Consider the following 26,765-nt stretch of genomic DNA (forward strand, 5'->3'; position numbering starts at 1 on the left):
ATGGTGGAGGCAGGCCCTCCTTCCTCCCGGCGCCCCCGGCAGGCCCAGCGCCTATTGGCCCAGCGGGCAGCCTTCCCGGAGGAGCCTGCCCACCACCTGCCCGCCGCCCACCAGCTCCGTTGCCCCCCTGCCCCCCACCAGTTCCACTCCCCCCCAAAACAGCCCCAATCTTCCATGGGGTCCTCGCTGCCGGGCACCAGAGCCGGCTGCATTTCGACCCAACAAACCCGCCGGCCCGTCCCCTGCAGAACACGCCTGTTGTCAATACTTTTTATTTACTTTGCGGTGGAATCCGAGAGCAGGAAGCGTGGCTGGGGCTGGCCACGGTCATGGTGACCGGTCCCGGCCTGGGGCTGGCCTGACCAGCGGGTGAGCACGTCAGAAAAACGAAACTAAATACAGAGAAGGAATCGCTTGGTAGTGGTGGAAATTTCAATAAACTTTCCCTTAAACAACAAACACTTGTCCTCATTAAACCCAAGATGCTGGAGAGGTGGTCATGTGACTTGATCTCCCTTTGAACTTGACATGGTACCTCCTTACTTGGACACTCAGGGGCCAGGGGCCTGCAGCTATCTGCATCCCCCTGCCCCGCCCTGCCCCCCAGGGATGCCCCGCTTCTGGTCTCTCAAGCGCTGACCCAGGAGGCCAGAGCCCCAGCTCAGGCGGCCCCACAGCGGAGGGCCCAGGCCGCGATGCTCGCACCACATCCCCACTCAGGAGCCCTGCAGCCCCGGACACACAGACGCGCATGTGGCGGGGTCGCCAAGGGTACGGTTCATGGTTGGTTTGTCTTTGTGGCAGGGAGTGGGGTGGCATGGGGTGAGTTTACAGAAAAGAGGCACAGAGAGGTACCCTGTGGCAGGGAGCTCTTGAGTCTGGAGCAGGATTCCTCTCTTGGTCAAGGTCGCTGAAGGCCAAGGTCAGTGGTCTCTTCCCTGAGTGGCAGGTGAGGTCCCAGGTGCTGGGTAAGCCTCCTCACGATGGCTTTCACACAGTCCCCACGGCCGTCCTGGGAGGTGGCATCGCCACTTCTTCCACAGGTGAGGAAACTGAGGCTTGGGCGGTGGAAGGCCAGGCATGGGAAGGGTTGGGGGCAGGACAAGAGCCAGGTTCCTGACCCCCAGGTGAGTGTCTTCTTGAGACACGGGGCTGCTCATTCCCGACAGGGGAACAGTCCTGCAGCCTGTCCAGCGGCCTGTCCCCCGAAGGCTCCAAGCGGGGCTCTCATGGAGAACTCAGAGGACACCTGGTCGAGGTCCTGGCTTCAAACACTTCCATCTTCTCTGACACCTGGCCGACTGGGACCACACGGGGCTGCCTGCTGGTGGCGCCCAGGCCGCGGCTGCCCAGGGAGCTGCCCCTTCTGGGCTACTGACCCTCCCCTGCAGGGGCCGACTGGGGCCCCTCCCTATCCCGCCCGCCCTCCCCCAGCGGCTCAGGGACACCGATTCCCTCCACTGTGAGTTCCGTCTCCCTGGCAGGACTTGTGTCTGGAACCTCGGGTGAGCGCACGCGTTCCCGCATTCCAGTCCCTATCAGAGCCGAGACCCCCCCCCAGCCACCTGTGTGCCCGACCCCTCCTGCCCTCCCAGGCCAGGAGCCTGGCCCTGGCACCCCCTCCGAGCCAGCCCCTGCGTATCAAAGATGTTGTCTCCTCCCAGAGGCCCGATGACACTCCGTACCCTCGGCAGGGACGTCAGTGTGGGGAAACCCAGGCGTGTGTGCACACGCGCGCCGGCCAATAACATTAGGTGTCATTTTAAAAAAATGGGTTAAATAAGCAGTCGGAGGACCACGGCGCAGGCTGATGGCGCGTCTGCACGTCCTGGCGGAGGAGGCAGGCCGTCTAATGACTGAATTATCACCCTAATGCCTTTTGCTGGCTGGGAACAATCCTGGCCAACAGCTGCCTCGGGGTTTTTGGCTGGTTTCCTCTAATTGCATCCAGATTAAGGGATCCGGGCGGGGCGGCCCTTCTCCATCCCTCTGAGCAGAGTCCTCCCGGAGCCCACACACCCGGGGCTTCCGAACTCCTGGCTGCTCTGAGAGGCGACCTTTGCGGGGCCCAGGCCAGCCCACAGGGGTGCGAGGCAGGAGCACTGAGGGTGGGGGTGGCACTTGGTTCAGGGTCTTGGGTGCTGTGGGGGTGAGCGGCTGTGGGAGCAGCGAGATTCAGGAGAAATGTTTGCACCAGGGCCCTCCAAATGAGGGGAGCCCTGGACAACCCCTCCAGCAGCCCAAAGGCACAAGCTATCACAGAGCAACTGCTGCTCCAGCCTGAGGGGGGACCCTCTTCCCCTCCTGGGCACCCCTGCCTCTCCAGGGGGGTCCTGCTCGCGCTGGAGAAGGCGTGTTCCAAACCCTGACATTTGGACTCAGACCTCCTGGTGGTGGCGAGATGGTACCGGCTGCCCAGTTCCTCACCCCTCCCCAATTCCCAGCCCCGCCCGGCCACCATGCAGCTCCCCTCACTATGGGGACAGATGGTCCATCCCACCCTTGATGCTGAGTCCGGCCACGTGATCTGCTTTGTCCACAGGAGTGTCAGCAGGTGTGATGTCCACCGGGGCCGGCCTGTGGGAGAGACGCAGACACAGAGCAGCGCCAAGGCCGACCTCTGCGCAGGTGGGCATCCCTCTGGAACTTCACAGCAGGTTCACCCCGACGCGGGAGCAAGCCCCACCCAGACCAGACCGCCCAGCCTAAACCGCCGGTCCTCGGACCCGCGCGCAGACAAGTGTGTGCACTCTGAGGCCACCAAGTTTTGGGGGCATTACGTAGGGTCACTGTGGAATGGGTAACTGGGGCACCTGTTCACTGGGACCCGGTTTCCAGAGGCGGGTTGGTGTAGCACCTGGTCAACTTGAGCCGATTCCAACAGAGAAAAGCAGTCCACCCCCCACCCAGCTGGGACCCTGCCACTGGACTGTCACGGTCAGCACCCCAAGATCTGGGCATGAATGGGGCTCCAGGATGGTCTCCCCAAAAGGCTCTTTGGACAGAGGGACAAGGGACTTGGAAATACCAGTCTCAGTCACCTCGCCCGCTGGAAAACTTGGGCCTGAGGAGCAAAGAGAATCTGAGAAGAGGCGGCTGCTGACTCCCCCTTTCCTGCTGATAAACATCTTCCCGCATGTTTAAAGTGCTCGGCATCCCGGCAGCGGCCAGCTCCATCCAGGGGGAAATGCCGAGTGGGGAGCAGCGCAGCTGGGGCTTCGTCTCCCCGCCTCCACGCTTCGCCGGGCCTGTCCCTGGAAAAGATGTGCGGGAGGATCCGCGCGCCCTTGCTCCTACCAGTCCACGTGGCTTTCTGTGCCAGTGCTGGAGGGAGCACTACCTGCCCTGGTCTGTCCACCTCCAAGTCCCGAGGAGCAACTGATACATGCACACACATGCACACGCACACGCACACACGCGTGCACCCCCCACTGGCTGCTCCATTTGGCGAGGTGAACACTAGAGAACCTCAGGAAGAAATTCCCCAACCCGGGGAGGAACCAGGAGCCCGTCTCCAACACCTCGTGGCGCAGGCTCCCGGGCAGGCAGTTTCCTTCACACACCAGGGGATAAAAGCGTTTAAAAGAACAGCGTGAAAGCCCCCAGCTCCTCAGGCCCCCCACTGGTCACGCTTCTCTTTCCTGAAATCAGTGGGGTGATTTTTTTCTTTTTGGGGGGCAGATGGCTTCTCGTCGGCTTTGCAGCTGTGGCGGAGCGGCTGTGGGAAGCGGCCGGCTGGCTGAGATGAGGTCTGCTAAGGACTGCGTCCGCTCGCGCGCAGAGATGCCTCTGGGCCTGGATGGGCCCCCCTTCTGCCCTGCCTCCCCAGGTGTTGGGGCGTGACTAGACCCGCTTTTCCTCTCTCCGCCCCCCGACGTCTGGCCATGCCCTGCGTTTGCGACCCAAGCGGGAGGAAATCGGGGCCTTGCTGGGGTGCATCGGAGGGAGGCCGCCCAGACGCCCGCGGCCTGTCTCCAGGGGCAGGGCCTGCGTGTCCCCGGCCCACCGTCGGGGAGCTGACCCTTCTCTGGGTGACTGGCGGGACTTTCTTCTCTCCCTTCCAGGCTCTGCTTTCGTAGTTAATGTGAAATGTTCCCTTCACGTCGCCCAAAGGCATTGGCCATTCCCTGTCCTGGCCATGCCCACGCCCACCCCCTCCCACGTGCTGGGGCCAGGGCGAGGTCCCCTCCACCCTGGCCCCGCGCAGGGAGCCGACCTATCTGCGGAAACCAAAGCCTTCCCGGGGTGTCTTTGGGCCCTTCTTGCGCTCTCCGGGGGGCGTGGGCGAGGGCATCTCCGCCGTGCCCCCGTAGGGGCAGCTCTCCGACCCCGGGCGGTGGCCCGCGCACTCCACGGCGGGCATGTACCCGCTGTCCCACATGCCGCTCCCGCACAGCTGGCACAGGTCGTGCAGGCTGCAGGGGATGCGGGGCCGGAGGCGGAACTGGTGCAGCAGACTCCGGGCCTGCAGGGAGAGGGGGGGCGCTGGGCAGAGGCGGCGGGCGCGGCCGGGGGCCCCGCAGGGTCCCGCTCAGCAGCAGCCGGGGACCTTGGTGCCGCTGCGGGGACGGCGCCCACAGGGCTCCCCACGAAGCGGGCTCCCCAGGCGGCCTTCATCCGCGGGGACACCAAGGCACAGCGCCCCGCGGGGTTCCCAGGGCCCCGCCCAGGCTCGGGCGCTCGGCTCTGCCCCGCCGCCCACCTTTCGGCCCTGCAGGGTCTGCGTCCAGCGGTCAGGCCCTCCTCCCACCCACCCGGGCGCTGGCCCCGGCCCCCAGAGAGCTTTAGGGGGCAGCGCCTGGGAAGCGGGCAGCCGCAAAGCCCACGACCCCCTTGCCCTGGGGAGGCAGCCGCCCCCCGTCTCCCTTGGTTGACCGGCTCCGGGCTGTGAGTGAGGCTCCCCACGGCGGGGAGCTGGCCGCGCTGGTCATTTGTCCAGTCCATGCGGTGGGGAGGCTTGTGTCTCGGCCTCGGGTGATGGGGCCCGAGGAGCAGGCAGGTGCTAACCCCTGGGCCATGGGGGGCCTCCGGGCGCTACCGTGGGGGTGGGGCCTGCATTCTAGGGGGGCCCGAGTGGGGGTGGGGCTCCGCAAGCAGGGGGCGCTGTGGGGGAGGAGCTCTGCGCAGGTGGGCGGGGCTGTGTGTGTGTGGGCTCTGCGTCTCTGCGTGCAGGGGGCGGGGCCCTGAGGGGCGGGGCTCTGTGTGTGGGGCGGGGCTCTGTAAGGGGGGGACTCCGGGTGTGTGTGGGCGGGGCTCTGTGTGCAGAGGGCGGGCTCTGCCTGCAGGGGGCGGGGCCCTGAGGGGGCGGGGCTCTGTGTGGTGGGCGGGGCTCTGCGTGCAGGGGGCGGGGCTCTGCGTGCGTGTGGGCGGGGCTCTCACCTTCCTGAGCACCAGCTCCCCGTTCATGTGCATGGCCAAGTTTCCAAAGTGCAGGAGCATCTGGTCGGTGGCCAGCTGCTGCTCAATGACGTCATCCCCGTAGATGGCCACGATGGCCACGCAGATGAACAGGTGGAAGTAGTCCGTCTGGGGGCGGAGAGAGGGGTTCAGATAAGGCCCCTGACTCAACCCTGGCTGGCCGGCCTGCAGGTAAGGCTGCCTGGGCGGGTTACATGGCCTTGGGCAAGCCACACCGCCTCTTTTGTCCTCAGTTTCTCCACCTGCAAGGGCCAATGCCAGTACCTATAACAGTCAGCACCCACAGGCTGCTGTGACACTCGAAGGGATGACATTGGTCCTGGCCCTCCATGGCTGCTGCTACTTTTTCGGGGGGCCCTTTGGGTGCTCTCTGTCTGGGGGGTAAAGAGCGCACGTCATCTGAAGGCCGGTTGGTAAAAGTCTTGCGATACGGTGGGTGTAAAAGGCTGGGTGAGAACACACTCCAGTGGCTCGTGGAACACGCCTGTGAGGCAGAACCCCGTGGCTGCCACCCACCAGTCAGTGCCTCCCTGCCTCCAGGCCGAAAGTCCCAGCTCCTGCCCCAGAGAGGATGCTTAGGTTTGTAGCTGAGAAAATGGAAGATCCTAACGAGCGAGCATGGCAGGCCCCTGCCGGTCCCCAAGGAGGGGCAACGCCCAGCCCCCTGCAGGAAGCTGGCACTGGGTCCTGACCTTGGAGCATCCTGCTCACTCTCCTGTCCGGACGCTCTGAGGACTTGTGGACTTTGATGCAAATGCGTTTCCGGGAGCAGAGGAAGGACAAGGAACACCGGGAAGCCCGTGTTTAGTCTCCTCATGTCGACCACTCAGCCGGATGGAACCGTGTTTCCAAACCGGGCCAGGGGGTGCAGGGCATCCCCCCCACTAGCAGCGAGTGGATAGAACAGAGCCTTTCTCACCCAGGGGTTACCTTCAAAGTTAAAGGGCCCTGGCCGATGTGGTCAGTTGGTTGAGTGTCGTCCAGCACCAAAAGGTCACTGGTTCGATTCCCAGTCAGGGCACATACCTGGGTTTTGGGTTTGATCCTTGGTCGGGGTGCATGTGGGAGGCAACCGATTGATATTTCTCACATTGATGTTTCTCTCTCTCCCTCTCCCTTCCTCTCTCTCTCAAATCAATAAAAACATATTTTTTTAAAAAGTTAAAGGCACCACCTGGTAGTGACCCCCACCCAGAGCTCACTACTGATGAGTTAGCGCACCCCTACTACACTGTCCCCTCCACATCTGTAATTTGATCAAGGAGGGGAGTCAAATGTGGCTAAATTTAGCTGGAATCCTGAAAATGACCTGCACTTGATTTGTGGAGGTCGAGCCAGGAGCAACATCCCAACTGGCCTCTCCAGGAATTTTTATCCAGTCACAGTAATGAAGTTGCCTCGAGAAGTCGCTCTGCCTGCTGGGGGAGGCTCAGGGTTCACCTGTAACATCAGCCTACACGTGGTGCAATGACAGTGGCAATTTTGTGTCTGGGGGAGACGGGCGGTGAGGCCTTGCAAAGCAGAGACAGTCAGGAAAACAATGTGCCACAGAGTTTTGGAAAGTCCACACCGGCGCTTGTCCCAGTGGGCAGACATTTCCTCCGAACACGCCCGTGGAGCTGGTGGGGGCTCCGTCCATCCACACGGTGAGTGGAATCGAGGCTGCTCAGGTTGCCTCATTGAGAATGGGTCTTGCAGAAAGGGTCCTGGCCAGCTCCAGATGCGTCAGTTTTTTTCTTTTTTCTTTTATTTTAAAGGCTGTTGGATTCAAAGAGACTTGCCTCTCCTTGAGCATTGTCAGCTTGTCGCTCATGTGGGTGTTAAAGCCATGTGACAGGGCCAGTGCTGTGCTCTCAGGGAGATTCGAGAGGAGACGCTGATGACGGTGGACGGCAGGTGGAAATTGACATGACTGGGAGGGGGAGGCGGGCGGGTCCTGGGCTCTCCGAGGGGCGAGCGGGGTCTCGGCCTGTTCCCTGAGCCGTCCCAAGGGGAGAAGTGGGCGGGCACTGGCCCCCGCACGTGGGCACCGGTGTTCTGGGTTGCCGTGGGCCTGCCTGGCCCCGGAAATGTCTTTTACGCTGATTGGTTGTGACAGGAACGAGCTCAGCCCCAGAAGGTGGCAGTGAGCACAGTCAGTGGGCAATTTGCATCAATTTCAGTTCCTTGGGAGGCAAGCTGCAGGTCTGCAGTGGGCCACGTGGGGAGGAGGCCACGTGGGCTGGAGGCCACGTGGGCCAGAGGTGGTGGCAGTGTGAGGGGCTGACTCGGGGCTAGTGGAGGGTCGGGGTTTCAGAGGAGGGGGACCCCAGAGGAGGTGTACAGTTACGCTGGCATCCTGCCCTCCTGGAAGGCAGGGTGCAGGGTGTCAACTGTCACTCCCAACGTGGTCCTGCCCGCCCTCCCCTCGGCGCCCACCCTGCCTACCTGGTAGTGGGCCCAGCAGGCCTCCCAGATGCGCAGGGCCTCGGCCTCGGGGAACTCGCGCTTGAAGCACAGCAGCAGCCAGCGGTGGCAGAAGAGCATCTGCAGGCCGTCCTCGCCCAGCGAGACCAGGTGCTGGTAGAAGCGCAGGTGCGTCAGCCGCAGCAGCTCCCGCAGGTACAGCTGGGTGAGGCAGGACCAGTCAGCCCCAAGCCCACCCCGTGCCGGACTCCTGCCTAGCCCAGGAAACCCCTCCCCCGGGGCCTTCCTCCGGCCACCCAACCCAGGGACAGACACGTGCTGTACACGAGGTCACTCTGCTGTTTCTGCACCTGCTTATTTCATTCACTGTGGGACTCTGACCCCCACCTGTCTTTGCTGGTTTATCCCAGATCTGAGACTGCCCTGGAGGCCATGGTGGGGTCCAGGGCAGGCGGAGCATTGCTCCCTGCTGTGGACCGGAGGCCAAGGGCAGCTTGGTGCTTGGAAGACTCTGCCGGGCCTCAGCAACCACGTGGGGGCTGTTTCAGACCCCCCCCCCCGCTTTCTTGGGAACCCCAGGTCCAATCGCCTCCCACTCAGATCTACAAGACCCATCATTTTCTGGGGCTGACATAGAGCAAGGAGGGGACAGCTCTGAACCCCAGGAAGCTCAATTCTGGCACTTAAGGTCACCACCCAGTGACATGGGACAGGATCGAGGCTATTTGTGGCAGCGCTGGGCTCGGGCTGCTGACTTCGCCAGCGCCACTGGAAAATCAATCTCCAGCGGCTAACGAGTCACAGGGCCCCGTGCTTTGCGAGCGAGTCAGGGACGAGTGGCGTCAGACCCCGTAATTGCCTCCCCGGGTACCGTGGAAACCTGACATCACTCGGAGGTGGAGAGTGAAGCGGGGGCTGGGATCACACGGCCCTCGAGCACAGCCTGGGTGGGGGAGCTGGGGGCAGGGGCTCAGTGACTCACAGACCCCTCCCCACACAAGCGGCCCTTTGTTCCTGCTGAGACAGGACCGGGGCACACCAGCCCTTGCAGGAACCGATTCTGCGGGTCCCTCCCCACCCGCCACTGTCTCCATCCTGTACCCCATTGGCCAGGCCCACCCTGGCTTTCCTGCTGACCCTCTGTGGCCATGTCACTTGCAACCACGCATGTCCCCGAGCCTCACCAGCTGCTTCTCCATGACCTCGTCCCGGGGAGAACTGACAAAGATCGTGTTCTGCATCAGGCCCACAAAGCACCAGAAGGTGTCTGATTCGTCCAGGACCTCGGCCAGGATGGGTGCCACCAGGTCCGACATGCCCTGGGAGTAGCCGATGGCCGGGTTGTACACCGCGTAGTTCAGCAGGATCCTCCTGGCAACGTGGCCCGGAGAGCAGCGAGGTCAGCGAGGTGGCCACGACATGCCCACTCTTGCTGTCCTGACAGTGGCATGTTGCCCAGGGCCAGCAGAACCCAGGCTGGAGACCTCGGGCTGCCCGGACCCCTGTCCTTCACCTCAACCCCAGGGGAAGTGGGCAGGGCTTGGGGACTGTCTCCTGAGCCCTGAGAAAGGTAACAGCCTGCAATTAGCTACTTGCCAGGCTCCGTGCAGGGGGGAGGAAGAATGTGGGTCTGATTTTCTTAATGGCCGCCTGCCTGTGACAAAGGCTGGGTTGGCAGGGACATTTTTATGGGCTGCTAATTTTGTGTAATTACTCGCCAGGTGGCAGCAGAATGTCCGAGACGCCAGTCCGGGGCTCATTGTGGCTTGAACACCCAGAGGACCACCCATTGGGAGACACTCGGGGAGGCTCAGCCACAGTCTGTGTGCACCCAGTGGATGCCCAGGGGTCGGTGGCTTTGCTGGCACCTGTGGGAGGGACCTCCGGGCTTCCCTTGGCCACTATGACCACAGAGGCTGAGTGAAGTTGGCTAAAATAGCTAATGACCTTCTGCTTCTGGGGTGATTGTAGGAACCCCGGAGAAAGATCCCGCCCCCCCGGAGATGCAGCTGCGCCTCTACTTCCAGGAGGGTCACCTGAGGCCCGGGGAGGGCCTACCTCATGGTCTCCACGTTCGGGTTGCCTTCGCCTCGGAAGAACTGGTTGCTGCGATCCGTCCGGACCACGTCCTTGTCCACGGTGAACTGCACGTTGCGCCAGAACGCCCTGTGCTCCTCGGGGGTCATGGAGAGCCTGTGGCAGAGCCGGCGCCCTGGGGTCAGCGAGCGGCACGCACACTGCGCCCCTCCCAGCCCTGATCCTGGCTGGGAACTGGGGACCCTCCGGCTTCCCACTGACTTGGGGGAGGGAGTTCCCCGGCATGAACTTGGCCTCGTGGGAGGAGAGCTGGCTGCCGCCCGGGGTCAGCCAGGCCCCGATGACCTCAGCCGCCCTGGCTCCCCCGCGGCCCGAGGCCCCGCCGCCACCCCAGCGCCTTGTTAAGTGTTGAAAAGAATTCTAAGCCTTGGACACTGAGCTAAAGGGCGCCTGGGGTAACGACCGCGCTCAGGGGCCCGGGCGGGACACCCTGCCCACGCGGACGCGCACCCCGCACGGCCTCCCCGAGTGGCCTCCCGGGCGGGGCACCTTCTCTGCTGGATCTCCTCGTATTCCTTCCGCTTCCGCGCCCGCAGCGCCTCCCTCTCCTCCGACGTGGACTCGTGGCTGTAGTAACGCAGCAGGAAGGGCCAGACCTCCCCTCGGATGGACACGTCGATGCCACCGAAGAAAATGGCCTGAAGGATGCGGCGGCGGTTGGGGGTGGGGGGCCCACGAGGGGGCCGCTCCCGGCGCCCCCCGGGTCCCCCGAGGTTCGTGTTTTGGTGGCTGGGCTGTGCCTTCTGACAACTGAGGCCTTGATTCAGGGGCTGCGCTTGGCACTTGTGTGGAGGGGAAAGCGCCGGCCTCCATTCCCACCCAGGACGGAGCCCGGCTCATTTCCATGCCAGTGCCCCCCCAGCCCCACGCGGGGCAGCGTCCGGAGGAACCTGCGGTTCTCCCGTGGTGGCCTAATCCCCGGGTCTGAACCTGCAGCTCTTCCAGAGGGGCGGATGCGGGACCCCCCAGACCCCTTGTCCTGCATGCTCCCACAGATCCTCCCACCAGGTGGCCCCGCCCTGCCCCCCCCCCCCGGCCCAGCCCAGGTGGCCCCGCCCAGCCCCAGGTGGCCCCGCCCACCCCAGGTGGCCCGCCCAGGTGGCCCCGCCCAGCCCAGGTGGCCCGCCCAGGTGGCCTGGCCCGGGCTGCCCCACCTTGCGCAGCTTGTACTCTTCCTCCACCTGGCCCAGCTCGTTGAGGTGCCGCAGCCAGGCGGACACGTCCAGGCGGCGGTACATGCTCTCCTCGGGGTGCGTCTCGGAGGAGGGCAGTTTGGGACGCCGGATGGAGAACTTCATGCAGGTCTTCTCGTCGGCGACCTGCTGGGCAGGAGGGAGGTGGGAAGGTAAGTGTCCAACCGCGGGAGTCGAAGCCTCCCATGCCCTTGGAGGGGGGAGCATGAGAGCCTCTCCCTCTCTTCTGAAGGGGGGGCGCCTCTCCCCTGCACACACACCCCTGGGTGGCAACTGTAATCACGCGCAATTAAAGTGAAAATACCTTCATCTTCACGTGTTTCCCGGGCCTGGGCTCCCCGGCTGGCTCCCACCCACCGCCTGCGCCCCCACCCGGTCACCCCCCCTCCCCCCCAGCCGCAAAATGGAATCAATGCCTCATTGGGCCCGGCCTCGCTCGGCCTCTGCCGGAAGGGCCTGCAATAAATTACATGTGATTGGCCACATACAAAGGGATCGCTGTTCGGAGCGGGAGCCCGCCTGTCAGGTTGTCTCCACGGGCAGTCACGAATCCAGGGCAAAACTGCAGCTGACATTTAATTCAGAAATCAAAGGTTGTTCAATGTAGGGGGAAAAGCCAGGCTACTGTAATAAGGAAGCCAGCAGGAGGCTCGGCGGGAAGGAGGGGTTTAAAGTCAGCCCGTTTCTAATAAGCACGCACAGTATCTCAAACAGATAATTAAAGGGCGCTTATTACATTTATATGTAGATGGAGCAAAATATGGCAGGAGCCTTGTCAAAACATGGCTCCGAGTGCCGAGCGCCGGCGTCACGAGGAGCCCTGGGCACTCGCTTCACACCCAGAGCTGCTGCCCCATTGGCCACAGTCGCAGCCCACGAGGCCATGATCAGCCACGGTGACAGCCCACGGTGACAGCCCACGGTGACAGCCCACAGCGACAGCCCACGGTGACAGCCCATGAGTCCACGCGGGAGGAGAGATGTGTGGGGACACCCTGGACCCCGTGGGGGTGGCAGGAGCTCAGCGGGCAGGGGCCTCCCAGGGGCCTCCGCCCGGCTACCTGGCCTTGCAGGCCGGTCTCGGCGCAGTACTTCCAGCGCTGGAACACGTCCGCCAGCTTGTCCAGGCCGCCGTGGTGGAAGTGGAAGACCTTGTACTGACTCTCCCGGCTGGCGACGACCAGCTGGCCGCTGGTGCAGGCCTCGTCACTGCGCACCGTTGATGGGGAGGAAAAGGGGTGAGTGTGAACACAGGGCTTTATTTCCAAGTAGAATCGGAGGCCACTACTGCTGACCTTGAGGCAGGAAACAGGACGTCCCTGCGGAGTTTGGCTGCTGGCCCAACACGGGGACAGAGTTATATCCCCGCAAAAGCTAGCACCCTTTTTGCTGAAGAAGGCAATAGCTAGCTCCCTCCTAGGGAGGCAGGGGCGTAGGCCTGTCCTCATTTGCTCCCCAGGGACCTGCCAGAGAGGCCTTCTGTCCCCACCCTCAACTGCCAGGCCATCTAGTTTCTCTCCAGGAGAGTTGGGGGTAGACACTGTTAGTGGAATCAGATCTGAACCCAGGTGGGGCCACAGTTGGAAAGCTTCCTCCCATGGGCTTCCTCCAGTAGGCACATGGGTGGCCTTCTTGGGGAATCCTCTTGAGAAACTGCCACCCACCCATCAGGGCACCAGCCCAACCCCGGCTGCCCTTCCAGAGAAGGCTGAATGTGGCTCTGGGTCTGGGGACCCCCTCGGGTGACATGCCTGCTGCTTCTGAGCATGGGTGTTTTTGGTTGGTGCCATCCTGTGATTGGGCCACCCTGCCTTTCAGGAGGGTTTGCTGTGGCTCTTGTGCAGGATGCTACTAAGGATGGTCCTTCCATCATGAAAGAAAGGGTTCTCCTTCCAGAAAGTCCCGTCCCATCCCAAGAACCATTGGGTGGGTGACAGGGAGCAGCCGGCAGCTATCAGTTCAGCTTGTCCCCCAACCCCTACGCTGGAGTCCCAGGAAACAGCTGGCCACCACCGCCCTGAAGGCAGATGAATGCGCCTGGGAGCTACCCCTACCTGCTTCCTGTGGGGCAGCTGTCGTGGGGTCCCATGCTGATGACATAGTGATGCCAGGCCCTGGACCTAAGCCCCGCCTGCAGGGACACCACCTGCAGGCCCACCTGCCACAGAGAGAAGCTCTCACCTGAAGAAAAGCCGCAGGGAGCGCATGTGTCCCAGGTCCACGCGGAACACGCCACAGATCTGCTCCAGGGCCCGCACCCTCAGTGGCTCGTCCCAGCGTGGGGTCTGCAGGAGGCCGTTGCTGTCCGAGAACTGCAGGTGGGCATCCACGCTGGAGGGGGACCTGGGGGAGCAGGGGACAGGATGGCCACACATCCCTCTGCCCATGAAGCCCAGGGGGAAGGACAGGGAGGGTGTGGGGGAACCTTAAACGTGCTCGCCAGGCTTACACACTCAGACACCCATGAATGAATGAATGAATGAATGAATGAATCCATTACCAGTCACACCCAGTGACATTTCCACGTGGATGGGAAAGCATTTTCATGATCAAATTCTGCTCCACTTCCTAATAACAGATGAGGTCATACTGACAAGCCCTTGCTGTGTGACCTTGGGCAAATTACCAAGCCTCTCTGAACCTTTGTTTTCTCATTTGCAAAGTGAGGATAATAGCTGGCGTGTGTGTAGAATAAAGGGCTGTAGAGTGCTCAGTGCTGGGCATCCAGGGCCTTGGGGCTGTTTCTTGACCATTTTAGACAGCATGAGATTTCTGTTAGGGTTCAACATTTTCCTGGAAAAATATTGGTTCAATTAGGAAACACTTGGGTGATTCATATTATTAATCCTAATAGTGGGCATTTATTAAACACTCAGGATGGGCCTGGCCCTGGGTTAACCACTTCTCATGTGCTGTTATCACCCTCACAATAATCGTATGCCGTGAGTAGTGTTAGGACCCCCACTGCACAGAAGAGGAACTGAGGCCCAGAGAGGGTGAGTAACTTTCCCGAGGTCATACAGCTAGCAGGGGGTGGAGCTGGGGTTTGAACTGAGCTTTGGGGCCCATGTCCTCACCAGCATATTTTACTGCTTTTAAGTTCAAAGTTCAGCAATACAACCCCCATTGATTCTGCTTTTTAAAAAATGTCATGAATTCGTTTAGAAACCCAGATGTAAAATGTTTTATTACACGGATTCTGCCACACCACAGGCTAACTGTGGTCTCAGGATTTCACAACAGCACCTAGCAAATGCTGGATCAAGTACAGTTGCGTAAAGGCGAGGATGACCCTGGACCGCGGCCCTAGCATCTGCGAGATTCAGCTGTGGTCGCAGTGTCCCGCCGTTCTGTCGCAGCCCAGAGCATCTGCATCAGAGGTAACCGATCCTGGGCCCCTCGTCCCCAAATGGGCCCCCCTGTCTGTGAATGAAGCCACTCTGGACTTTCTGGGCACAACCCCTCCTGACCTGGGACTTCCTAAAAGACTAAGGCTGCCTCTAGGATCAGAGCAGCTGCTGGAACAACGTGGGGCCTGGTTTGCCGGCTCACGGGGCTTGTCTTCCCCAGGTGCCTAAGCAGTGGGCCAAGCTCCACCCTCCATGTCTGTGGGGCACCCAGGCTGTCGAGGACACAGACTCAGGTGACAATAAACAGCTCTGTGGGAACAGATAAGCCAGACCACCTTGGCAAAAGGCTGAGGGATTCCTTGTCTGCCCACGCGGACCCTGAGGGGGCTGCCTTAGGTGATCATTGTTTGCAAAGCAAGGCCGGTTTTGGGTCTGAAGACAGCCCCCATTCCCCCCCCAGGCCACTCCCTGCAGCGGTTCATAATCCTCTTACTGAACAGTGAGGCCAGTGGCCAGGAGAGCCAGAGCTCCACATATTTCCCCACCGGGCCCATCCTGGGCTTGCCTCCAAACCCGGCAGAGAGGGGCCGTCAAAGGGGGGCATTATTTCCAGCCCCTTCCCCCACCCCTCCCCACCCCCATCCAGCACGCACCCAGCACCACCCTCCAAAACCTGCCCGCTGTAACCAACATGCAGCGTCCTGCTTACCCCGCAGGGCAGGCCAGGGTTCCAGAAACCAGATCCAGGACAGGGCCCCCCGGGACAGTCATGGGTGGAAGACCCCTGCTCCGCTGCAGTGGCCCCAGGGACTGGTCCAGGCTGGGGAAGGAGCCCTGAAGAGACGGCCCCCCACACTGCCCTGCAGCAACTGCCTCCAGGCAGAAAAGTCTGCTTAAGCCCTTTCCTACTCCTCAGGGGGAAATCATTTGCATGAATTAATTGATTGATGAATTAATTCAAGACACTGTGCTTGGGACCTGCACCCGGATTCCACAGGTTCATCCCGGAGCAAAGCTGACAGCAGCCTCCGTTCTCTGGTCCTTAGGACCTGTCACAGCAGAGGACTGCATGGTCATCCAGGATGACATCCGCGTCCCCCTTGAGACTGGCTACCACAATGTTAGGGGTCGTATCTTGGTGGCCCCTGTGGCCCCAGCTCCCAGCACAGCCGGGCACAGAACACGAGGCATTCGATGCTCCTGCCTGGGATGAAAATGTCTGGGAATCCTGAAGTTATAGGAAAAAACTGTAAGGAAATAAAATCTCGGGAAAATGGAAATATATGCGGTTTCAGTGTTTTATCTTTTCACACATGTGGAGCAATTTGGGTTTAGAAATACTCATATGTGCTGCATGTAATTTGGTTGGTTCATAAAATTATGATGTGTGGCCCATTAAAGGGGAAAGGATGGTTTATTTAGGTAATAAATCCCGATGTGCTGTAAGTTAAAATGTTTTGTAGCTAAAGCTAGAAGGCGCTACGCTTAAGAAACGTCGAGTTTCTCAGATTTCGCCCTTTTATCAGGATCCCCAGGATGCAAAACCAGGAACGATAAAGAAAGCCGGCGCCACAGCGAGGCGGAGCAGGTGAGTTCTCTCTTGTCAGGACGCAGCACCTGGCAGGGTCGGAGATCAGCCACGGCCTCAGGCCTTGCAGCTTGTCCACCCCTGCATGTGGTGGGCTTTCCCAGCTGCTTTGCCTAATAGGCTGTGATGTTAGTGACATTCTGGGAGCTCCGGGCCTCAAGAGACCGCGAGGAGAAAGAGACCCAGCTTCCAGCAGAGCCCCCGAAGCCTGGACGGAGGCCGTCTCAGACACTCCACCCCATCCCGCCCCCAGACGGAGCCTGAGCGAGCCCGGCAGAACAGCCTGACCCGGCCAGGCCCAGCCAAGAGACCTGTGAGCAAACAAGAGGCTGTTGTTTAAAGTTGTAACATTTGAAGTCATTTGTTACACAGCAACAGATACAGACTGATACAAACGGGAAGTGCCTGCTTTCAGAGAAAGCTTGAGGGGGAGGGAGAAACCTCTAAAATGACCGAGTTGTGCTTCTCAAGGTCAAAGACACCCCGGGGCCAGATTTTCACATTTTCAAATAACCAAACTTATAAATGTGCCCTTTGTTTTCTTTGTTCTGAGACTTTTGAGTCAGCTGAACAATAAGTTGACAGAACTCCAGTGTTAAGTGTCTTCACACCAGCCTTAGTGTCTTGAATTAATTCATCAATCAATTAATTCATGCAAATGATTTCTCCCTAAGGAATTGGAAAGAGCTTAAGCAGATTTCTGCCCGGAGGCAGGATGCTGCAGGGAGGCGTTTGTGGGGCCGTCTCTCCAGGCTCTTTCCCCACCGGGGACCGGTCCTCCCAGCCACAGCGGCGGAGCAGGCGTCTTCCGCCCATGACTCTGTCCCAGTGAGTCCCTGTCCCGGGTCTGGTTTCTGGAACCCTGGCCTGCCCCGTGGCGTGAGCAGGACACCGAGTGCCGGGAGGGGTGGTGCTGGGGGTGTGTGTGGAGTGGGGGTGGGGAGAATGGGGGGAGGGACTGGAAACAATGTTACCCTTTGGTGGCCTCTCATAATTACCAGAACTTGGAAGCAACCAAGATGCCCTCCAGTAGGTGAATGGATAAACAAACCACGGCACATTTAGATAACAGAATATTATTCAGCGCTAAAACTAAATGAGCCGTCAAGCCACGAAAAGACACGGGGGAGACATAAATGCACATGACTAAGTGAAGGAAGCCAGTCTGAGAAGAGTGCATCCTGTGTGATTCCAACTACCTGACGTCTGGAAAAGGCAGAGCTGTGGCGACAGTAAAGAGGTCAGTGGTTGTGGGGAGGGGAGAGGGGCTGAGCAGGTGGAGACAGAGGGTCCCTAGGGCAGTGAAGCTGCTTCATATGACACGATAGTGGTGGATCCAAGTCATCAGACATTTGTCCAAACCCATGGGCTGTACAACACTGAGAGCGACTGACCCCAGTGCAGACTGTGGACTCTGGGCGATGATGACGTATCGATGCAAGTTCAGTGATTGTAACAGATGCACCATCTGGTGGGGATGGTGAGTGGGGGAGTCTGTGCACCTGGGGGGGCTGTGCAGGTGTGGAGCAGGGAGTACATGGAAACCTCTGTGCCTTCTCCTCAATTTGGCTGTGAACCTAAAACTGCTCTAAAAAAATAAAGCCTATTTTAAAAAAGACAAAAATGAAAGAACAAACATATATACGACAACGATTAATATCTTTAAGATGAAAAAAGTATGCAACTCAAACTGAGACTAAACACAAATAACCAGTAAAATGTTTAGGTCCAGAGAAATTAAATGAACGGAAATGGAAACAAGATGCCACTTTGGGGGAGGTCTATGAAATTGGCAGTAACTTTTTAACATTTATTTTATTGTTGAGAGTATTACAGATGTCCCCCATTTCTCCCTTTGCCCCCTCCACCCATCTCCCACCCTTGGCAGTAATTTAAAACTTATGAAATCCCGCGTGGGTAAGGGTTTGGGGAAGCAGACACTGGCACAGCCGAGGGGACCTACCCTGGTTAGGTTTCTCTGATCGGTGGTTTGGAAATAGTATGCAAAAGGCTTAAAATGTTTATACATGTTGACCCTTTAGTTTCATTTCTAGGTATTGATCCTAAGAAAATAACCAGAGATGCCCATGAGAAATACGTGAGTGAATCGATGCAGAAAAAGCTCCTACAAAAATCTAACACTCATTCGTGATAAAAAATGTCAGCACACAAGGACGAAGGGAGCCTCCTCGAGCTGATGAAGGGCAGCTGCACACGTTCTCTGGTTAACAGCATACCCAACGGAAAGAGACGGGACGGTTCCCCCTCAGAATCAGGATGAGGCTGCTTTCCCCACGTCTGCTCCACGCTGTACTGGAGGCTCTAGCCTCGGCGTCAGGCAGGGGGAAAAACTAAAATGCACAAAGATCGGAAGAAGTAAAACTGTCCCTGTGTGAGGATGATGTCATTGTTTACAGGAAAAACCCCGTGGAATTTACAAGACAACTATTTGAACTAATAAATGAAGTAAGACTGCAGGATGAAAGATTAATGTACAAAAATTCATTGTATTTTTAAAGACAAGCAACAGACAGTTGGGAAATGTAATAAGTTTCTAAAATTCTATTAGAGTAGGAAAAATCCCACATAAAATCCTTAGAAATAAGTCTAACATATGATTTTCGAGAGCTTTGTACCGAGAAACACAATACCTTGCTGAGAGAAAGGCAAGGAAACTGGAATAAATGGAGAGATATACCATGTCCATGGAATTCAACAGTCGACACTGGTAAGACGGGAATCTTACCAAACGTATCTATATATTCAACACAATCTGGATCAAAATTCTGGCAGAATATTTTTGGGGGGGCACTGTTAAGCAAAGAAAAAGACAGGCCACGGACTGGGAAAAGATATTTGCAAACTACACACCTGATAAAGAATTTGTTCCCTGAACATATAAAGAACCCTCAAAACTCAGTGATAAGAAAACAACACGATTTAAAAACTGGCCAGAGATTTGAAAAGATGCTTCACCAAATAAGGTGGCAGATGAGCGTATGACATCATCGATTAAACAGAACCACAATGTGATACAAAGAAACAATGTGATGCCCTGGGCACCTGTCCGAGTGACTAAGAAACCAACTCATGAAAGCAGGCGGTACAGAGCACTCACTGGCCAATGGTCTCGTACATTGCTGGTGGGAATGTAAAATGAATAATAAATGTAAAATAAAATAGTTTGTCGGTGTCTAAGGTCAAACACTCCGCTCCTGGGTGCTTATCCAAGAGAAATGAGAAGTATTCGTGGAGCCCCCGGAGGGCAGTTAATGACTCCGGAGCGCTGCACCCGGGCGATGGAGCCCCTCCACCAGCGTGCGTGTTGCACCCTTTCCGAGGCCTGGAATGGAGGGGCCGGAGCAGAGGCCCCGAAGATTCCGATATTCCAGCCCCTAAAACCTGAGGCGACTGAGCTTGGGGTGTCAGCAGCCCACACCTGGGACCCGTGTGGCCTTCCGGTCCAGAGGAAAGCAACAGCCACGGGTGGGAGCAGACAGGCCGTGCGGGGCATAAATCACAGCTCCCCTCGCCCGCGGCCCGGGCGGAGCCAGCAGGACAGGGCCTCCCCGGGCGCCCAGCCCAGCCGCCTGTCCCTGATGCCACGTGAGCACGCGGGGCTAGTTATGAAAGGTGTAAATCACGGGGCGGACGAGAGCCGGCACATTTTTCAGGTTCATTACCAACACCGTTTAGGAAAAGATAACCAGGCTGAAGGGCGCCCCTTTGCCGCTGGTGAGAGTGCGCCATCCCCTGGGGGCTGTTTTTATTTCCGTTTTTTTTCTGAGTCAAAGAGAAATGACATCGCCAGGTTTCTAAGTAAAACTGAGAACAATTTTCCTGAACCAACCCGACCGCGTTCACGTCCCTGAGCTTCTGCGTCAGGTGGGTTTCTAGTTGCTAAGCAGGTAGAGTCTGGCCGCGCACTTGCGCACTTGGGCGTCACCCGGCTTTCCCCACTTAACGTGATTATCCGGCTCCATTCATCCCGGCCCGGAGACTCCGGTGGCAGGAATCATTTGTTTTTCTTTTTCCCTGAAGGCATTTGCAAATACGCTCGGAGGCTGAGGGACGCTGGGTACATCTAATAAATAAAGCAAAATAATTAATAGCCCCAGCAGCCTGGAGACCACCCCTAGCTGCTCCCGAACCAGGCTACTGAGAGCCCGCGCTCGGCCCTGCTCCCCGCTGACCGCATCCCCGAGATGCCTCCCCGAGGACGCACAGCCAAGGGCTCGCCCTGACCTCGAAAAAATGAGCCGAGTCGCTCATTTCCCCCCAGATTTTACAGGCATTTCACATGGGAAAGAAATAAGATATTTCTAAACCAAGGCGCCCAGCCCGTTCATGGTGGAACCTGGGCCGTTTCGTGTGACCAAGAAAAAATGAGGCGCGACCCCAGTTCTGGCAGCCGGGTCCCCAAGGGAGGCCAGGCCCCAGGCAGCGCCCACACCTCTGCGAGCGGGTGCAGAAAGCCAGAGCCCCCACTTCCGCTTCTCACCGCTCCCAATGCCCAGCTGAGGTTACCAACTCGGGGGTCCCCAGGATCATCCTGGTGCTCGGGCCAGTCATGTGACCCTTTCAAACCTGAAGCTTCCACCGCACCCCAAACCCACGCTGTGGTGCTCGAGGAGACTGGGGGGCGGGAGGGCGGGAGAGGCTCACCCGGGTGTGAAACATCCTTGCCTGGTTCTGTGGGACCAAACGATCCATTGTCACCGAGGTGTTGTCACCTAGCGACTGCTCCACAGGAAGAAGCCCGGCCCTCTCGTGGGTCAGGCTATTTAATGCACTAAAAAGGGGCCACGTCGCTCCTGCGTGGCTTCGCTGCCCGTCAGCCGTGAACAGTCGCCCTACAGTCTGTTGGGCCCCAATCTCCTGGGGTTACGGGGAGCAGGGAGGTTCTGGCTTCCAGGGAGGGACCCTGTCCGCCTCCACCTGCCTTTTTCGGAAACTTCATAGCCACCAAAAAGCCCGCCCCAGGCTACAGGCCCAGTAGAGCTTGAGGCCAAACTGGGTAACTGAGTGACAAGAAACAGGGTCACTGAGCAACAAGGAGCGGGGAGCGGGCCCAGTGGGACCGTCGCTGACCGGGGGCCTTCCGTGGGTGGTGGGCTCCGCGCCGGCGCCTGGCTGGAGGGGGCCCAGGGCCACGGGTGGTTCCCCGCTGGTTCGCTGCGGCCAAGCAATAATTATTTTGCTTTATTTATTAGATGTACGGGAAAGCCTCAGGTTTGCCGACCCCACCGCGGGCCCCCCCTCCTCCCGGGCCCCCAGGCTCCCGGTGTGGGTGCCGCCGGTGGCAGGTGCACGGTTGTCAGGACCCCTGTGGTCCCCGGCATGTCCCCCGGCTCTGCAGAAACAGAATTGTCACCACCGGGGCTGGTGGTTTCCCAACTTTCCCGGTGACGTTCCCCCAGGCAATTTAAAAATGGAATGAATACTAATAATAATTTGACTAAATTTAGGTTCCCCTCAGGCAGCTGATTAAATTTCATGAACTCTTTCCGGCGTGCGGCCCGGATTCGCCTCCTCTCGGCCTCAGGGCCGGGACCCCCGACCATCCCGTGGGCCCGCGAACTCCCCGGAAGGGCAGCAACGTCCCTTCCAGAGCGACAGGGAAATGCGAAGAGGGAGCAGAGACGGCGAATGTGTCCGCAACCGAGGCTCAAGCCTTTAAAGCAGCCACGGCCGCATGTCCCACGGATGACAGGGAGCCCCTCCTCCTGGGGGGAACCCGCGGGAGGAATAATCCCATTTGCACATGGGCACCAGGGGCGGACGGACGGGGCCCTCGAAGGCCGCGTTGAAAACCGGGAGGTGTGTGGTCGAGTGCAGGGTCCTACACCCACCCAGGAGCACGTGGTGCAGGCCTGGAAAGGGTGGCCGTCCGGGGGAGAGTTTACGACGGGACGTGATGGGAGGTGGCGGGACAGTGCCCGCGGCCCTGGCGGGGGGAGTGAGCCTGCCCCGCGCCCGCAGGAGGCCGATGGTGTCTTAAGAAGCGGAGCCGACCCACCCGGGCGTGGCCCCCTCGGGATCTGCTCCCCGGCACCTAAGAAGTGTCACAGCGGCACTGCTCATAGAGAGAGACCCCAAAAACGAGCCACGGGGCGAGAGACAGGAACACGAGCGACCGGAGAGCGGCCGCCGCCCGGGCGCTGCGCAGCCCACACGTGAGCAGCGGTCACACTGGGTGCGGAGCACGAGGAGGCTGCCACCCCCTCTCTTCTTCATCTTTTCCCTATTTCCCAAAATATCTTCAGTAAGTAGGTGTTACTTTTATAATTAAAAAGAAAAGCCACCGTCCTCAAATCATTAAAAACATCAAAAGAGAAAACAAACAGAAACAAGACAAAGCAAAAACCAACCTGCTGCAAACAAAAACCCAGCCTGAGCAAAGCGGTTTCCACAGGGAGGGAAACAAGGAGGTGAGGGGGCCACACCTGAGCCCGGCCTCCCTGGCCAGTCTTCCCTGAGCCAGGCCACACCTGAGCCCGGCCTCCCTGGCCAGTCTTCCCTGGGCCGGGCCACACCTGAGCCGGGCCTCCCTGAGCCAGCCTCCCTGGGCCGGGCCTCCCTGGGCCAGTCTTCCCTGAGCCAGCCTCCCTGGGCCGGGCCTCCCTGGGCCAGTCTTCCCTGAGCCGGGCCACACCTGAGCTGGGCCTCCCTGAGCCGGGTCACACCTGAGCCGGGTCTCCCTGAGCCGGGCCTCCCTGAGCCGGGTCTCCCTGAGCCGGGCCTCCCGCGGCAAGAAAACCAGGCATGAAGACAGAGCCACCGGCACCGCCTGGCCCTGGCTCCCTCCTGCCCACCAGCCATTCTCTGGCGTCAGACAGCAGCACCCACACTGGGCCTCCCACCCCCGCGGACCGAGGTGACGCGGTTCCCCAGGGCTGCGCAACAAATTACCGGGAACCAGGGGCCTTAACACCACAGAAACATATTTGGTCCCAGTTCTGGAGGCCAGGAGCCCCAAACCCGGGTGTCCATGGGCCGCACTCCCTCCGAAGGTCCGGGGAGGACCCTCCCTGCCTCCTCCAGCGCCTGGTGGCTGCTGGCGTCCTCGGCGAGCTCCACCTCCTGGTCACTGGCCTTCTCCATGTCCTGTGTCCTTTGCTGTCTCCTATAAGGACGCTCATGGATTTGGGGCCCACGCTCGCCCAGGATCACCCCATCTGCAAAGACCCTTCCTAATACGGCCCCACTCTCAGGTTCTGGGGGGGCACGGATTTGGGGGACACTATGCAACCCAGTGCAGACACATGCGAAGACGTATCTAATTGACTTTTAGGATGGGGAAGCTGGAGTGCGGCAGGCCGGCCACTTCCAGGCCAGGCAGATTGCTCAGGGGACATCTGACACCGGCCCCCGCTCTCAAAGGGGACAGCTCCCGAGGACGTGGCCTGGTCTGTCTCTTGGGCCAGGCTTGGGTCCTTCCCTTCACCCCACTAGGGGACGCGGGCCCCGTGCCCCAGGAAGACCGTGGCTCCGAGTGGGGCGGGGGGGTGGGCGCAGCCGGCTCGCGGCGGCCGCTCTGCGTGGATCCCGGCTGCTCGCAGCCCTGCATCCCCGTAAGCCGGGCTAAATGCTACTTAGCAGCTGATTAAGGCTCCGCGTGAAGACCTAACTGCACGCTCCCCGCCCCCGCCCGGCCCTCAGGACGCAGGGCTGTCCTCCTGCATTTGTCCTGCTCCCTCTACCTCAGGGGCAGCCAATCAAGGTCGTGAGGTCACGGGGACCATATCAGGAGCCCCGGCCACTGCCACCCTCGCATGGCAAAGCTTAATTCAACTAGAAAGCAAGAAGGTTGTAGAAAATAATTTTCCCCACGAAAGTCTTGTCCCCCGCCCCCCGCAGAATGGCCGGCCTCCTTGAAATGTGCCCACTGGGATGTTCCTATTTTGACGCCACCGGCACCTGCCATCCGTCAAACAGAGAGTGATCTGAAAACGGGCTCCTGTCCAGGGCTGGCACGAATCGGCACCGTGCTGGACGAGAGGCGGGCCCTTGGTCCCCACCCCCCACTGTGGGCCACAGCCGTCACTCCATCTGCACCCTGGTCCTGGACCTCACATTTCCAGGGTGCGCTGGGCAGGAGCTCCACGGCGCGGGTCGACGTTCCCTTCGTAAACGCAAGGACGTCTCTGTTGTCCTCCAAGACAGAGGCCGCCGGAGCTGGAGCATCACATCAGAGCTCCAGAGCCGAGGCCTCACCCTGCACCCCAGGCCTCACCCTGCACCCCGGGGCACCATGGCGGTCACACAGGCCCATTTTTGAAGAAGTCAGAAGCCCCGCCTGCAGAGCATCCGAGAGACGTCTCCTCGCCAAGACGCTCATCAGGAAAGACAAATGGAAGGGAACAAAGCCACCTCCTGCAGGAGCCGTTCCCCCCTTGGAAAGCAGGAGGCTCAGGGAGGCGGCTCCAGGCTCTGAAGAATGAATAGTGAGGGGTGTGTCGGCCCGGCGCCCACGGGGAACGAATGGGTTTAATCTTGGAAGCCAACATCCTTGCTGGGTCTTCCACTCACCGGGGAAGGCCTGGCTAACTGGACCCCGTGGGAGGCCACGCTGAGCCCTGCGTCCTGTGTCCTCAGTGGGAAATGTCACCTGTTAGGTCAACAGGAAGGTCTGGTTGAGCGAGAAGCCTGCAGCCACAGCCACGTCTGAGGCCCTTCCCTGGGCAGGCTGGGCAGACGGGGCAGGGTGAGGCCGGCTGTCCGAGTCAGGGCCTGGGCTGCACTATCGTGAACGCTGGGAGGAGCTGGGCTTGGGGCCAGCTGTCCCCTCTCATCCTGTGGTCCCCCCTGCTGTGTTTCCAGGCTCCCTTCCTGCAGCAGCCGGGAGCAGAGCCACCTGGGATAGATCCTGTGTCCACGGAGGGCCCCGAATGGAGGTGGGTCAGGCCCAGGGTCGGCCTGGGGTGGTGGCCAGTGTGACAGCCCATGGCAGCCTGGGACCTCCAGCCAAAAGTAGGCCCAGGGGGCATCTTTGCAGGCCATAGCCTGCACCTCAACCAACAGGGGGACTGTTGCAGCAAAGCCGGGGCTGGGGCAAGCGTTTCTTAGAGGATGGCTGTTTTTAAAACAGAATATACAGGCGCCTGGTGACCAGGAGCTGTCACACTTGGAGACGGAGGCTGGGGTGCGGCCCCGGAGCAGGATGATTCCTGGCTCTGTGACTGGGCCTCACCCCTCCTGGAGAGCCCTGGGCCTCCCCCAGCCGGTTCCCAGGGCAAAGGGGGCTCCTGAGATCGAGGAGGATTTGCTTAGGGGGCAGGGCTCTGGCCACAGGCGGGCAGGGCCTGTCCTTCCCGGAGCCTTTAATCTGTGTGCGGCCGGGAGAGCGCGGGGGCACCCCGCTTGGGACCCTTTGAAGGTCTTGGATGGGACACCCATGTGCGATCCTGAGGGGAACAGCGTAAACTGGCGGGAACCAGGCAGCCCAGCCATTCTGAACGCGCTTTAAAACCGAAACACAAAGGAAACTAAACCTGCAGAGGAGAGTGAGGGTATCGGACATTCTCTTCTGATTTGCGACATGTGAGTGTGTGTGCATGCGTGTGATGTGTTCGTGTGTGCATGCTCGCACACACATGCATGGGCATGTGTACCGCATGTAGTGTTTGTGTGCACGTCTGTGCGTGCGTGCGTGTGTATTGTATGTGACATGTGTTTGCATGTGCGTGTATGCGTGTGCATGCATATCGTGTAGGACATGTTCACGCGTGCATGTGTCCTGTGATGTGTGACGTGTGTACAGGAGTATGTTTTGACCAGGCCTCTACCCCTGCCCAGGCTCAGGCTGAGGTTCAGTTATGAAAGCACAAGGGTGTCCCCTGGGCTCCAGCCCCAGGCGCTGGGACGGGAGCGGGAGGTCTCAGGCGTGCCCAGAAATCACCGTATTTATTTACTCTGAATGTTTCCCCTGACACCTACCAGGGAGGTGCTGGCCTGGCCACCAGCCCAGGGCTCCTCGGCAAGTGGTCACCTGCCCAGTCTTTTACGTTCATTCCAAAGTCACACAACAAAAGCACCGCCACCTCGAGAAGTCACACTGGGCAATGGCCTCTCCCCAACTTCAGACAGTTGTGGCCAGTTGGCCCGAACTGGACATAGTTTATCCTTACGCCCTGTGGAGAGCTGGGCGTTAAGTCCAAACCCCGCACACCGGGCTCCGTGGGGCATGTTCCCCAGGGGTGCCTGGCCGCAGTCCGGCCCGGTGGCCAGAAGCCACGGCCACAGCCCCCAGCACCCCGATCAACCAGCCGGGCTGCTCCTGGTGAGTTTACATGTTCATGTTCCGAAGAATTCTGTCGGCTCAGCAAGCCAGTGATCACACAGGGAAAACCCGCGTCGTTAACTCTAGGAGGGAAGGGAGTTTTCCTGGGAGGTTCTCTGTGGATGTTGGGCCTTCACTGTGATCAGCCCAAGCCAATCTCCGCGGCCTCGGCCTGCTGTCAGTTAATGCCTTGCAAAGTGAAAGTCTCGTTCTAATGAACACCGTGAGTCTGTCCTGGAGTCTGTCCTGACTGTCCTGGACGTGGCCATGTCCCCTGGGTCCTGGCTGGTGTCACCCACAGCTGCCCTCCCGCCCTCAGTCGGGCGGAGGCAAAGCCTTTTGATGAGCAGGAGAGAGAAAGGTTTCCCCTAAGGACGCTTCTTAATTGGAAATAAAGCAGCGGGGGTGGGGGGTGAGTGGGACACTCTCCA

General features: G+C 59.6%; 1 protein-coding gene across 3 annotated transcripts in view; it reads right to left on the reverse strand.

The window, feature by feature from the left end:
• Window positions 1–256: 256 nt before the first annotated feature.
• Window positions 257–26,765, reverse strand: part of TBC1D16 (TBC1 domain family member 16) — a 43,729-nt gene continuing 17,220 nt past the window's right edge. Inside the window, exons 4-13 of one of the 3 annotated variants that reach the window (XR_015715898.1) lie at window positions 13,296–13,457; window positions 12,176–12,323; window positions 11,076–11,243; window positions 10,411–10,559; window positions 9,883–10,017; window positions 9,009–9,195; window positions 7,846–8,025; window positions 5,380–5,526; window positions 2,501–4,465; window positions 257–1,301 (exon numbers count right to left, since the gene is read on the reverse strand). Coding sequence is in view for 2 of the 3 variants with exons in the window: in XM_087826395.1 (XP_087682521.1) it covers window positions 4,217–4,465; window positions 5,380–5,526; window positions 7,846–8,025; window positions 9,009–9,195; window positions 9,883–10,017; window positions 10,411–10,559; window positions 11,076–11,243; window positions 12,176–12,323; window positions 13,296–13,457 (1,525 nt within the window). In the remaining variant the exon portion in view is untranslated. Of the gene's footprint in view, window positions 1,302–1,705; window positions 4,466–5,379; window positions 5,527–7,845; window positions 8,026–9,008; window positions 9,196–9,882; window positions 10,018–10,410; window positions 10,560–11,075; window positions 11,244–12,175; window positions 12,324–13,295; window positions 13,458–26,765 lie in introns of those variants that run through there. The other 2 variants (XM_087826396.1, XM_087826395.1) reach the window with 2 other exon arrangements.

Source organism: Miniopterus natalensis, chromosome 17 (assembly GCF_054644295.1).
Source record: "Miniopterus natalensis isolate mMinNat1 chromosome 17, mMinNat1.hap1, whole genome shotgun sequence".
Lineage (NCBI taxonomy): Eukaryota > Metazoa > Chordata > Mammalia > Chiroptera > Miniopteridae > Miniopterus > Miniopterus natalensis.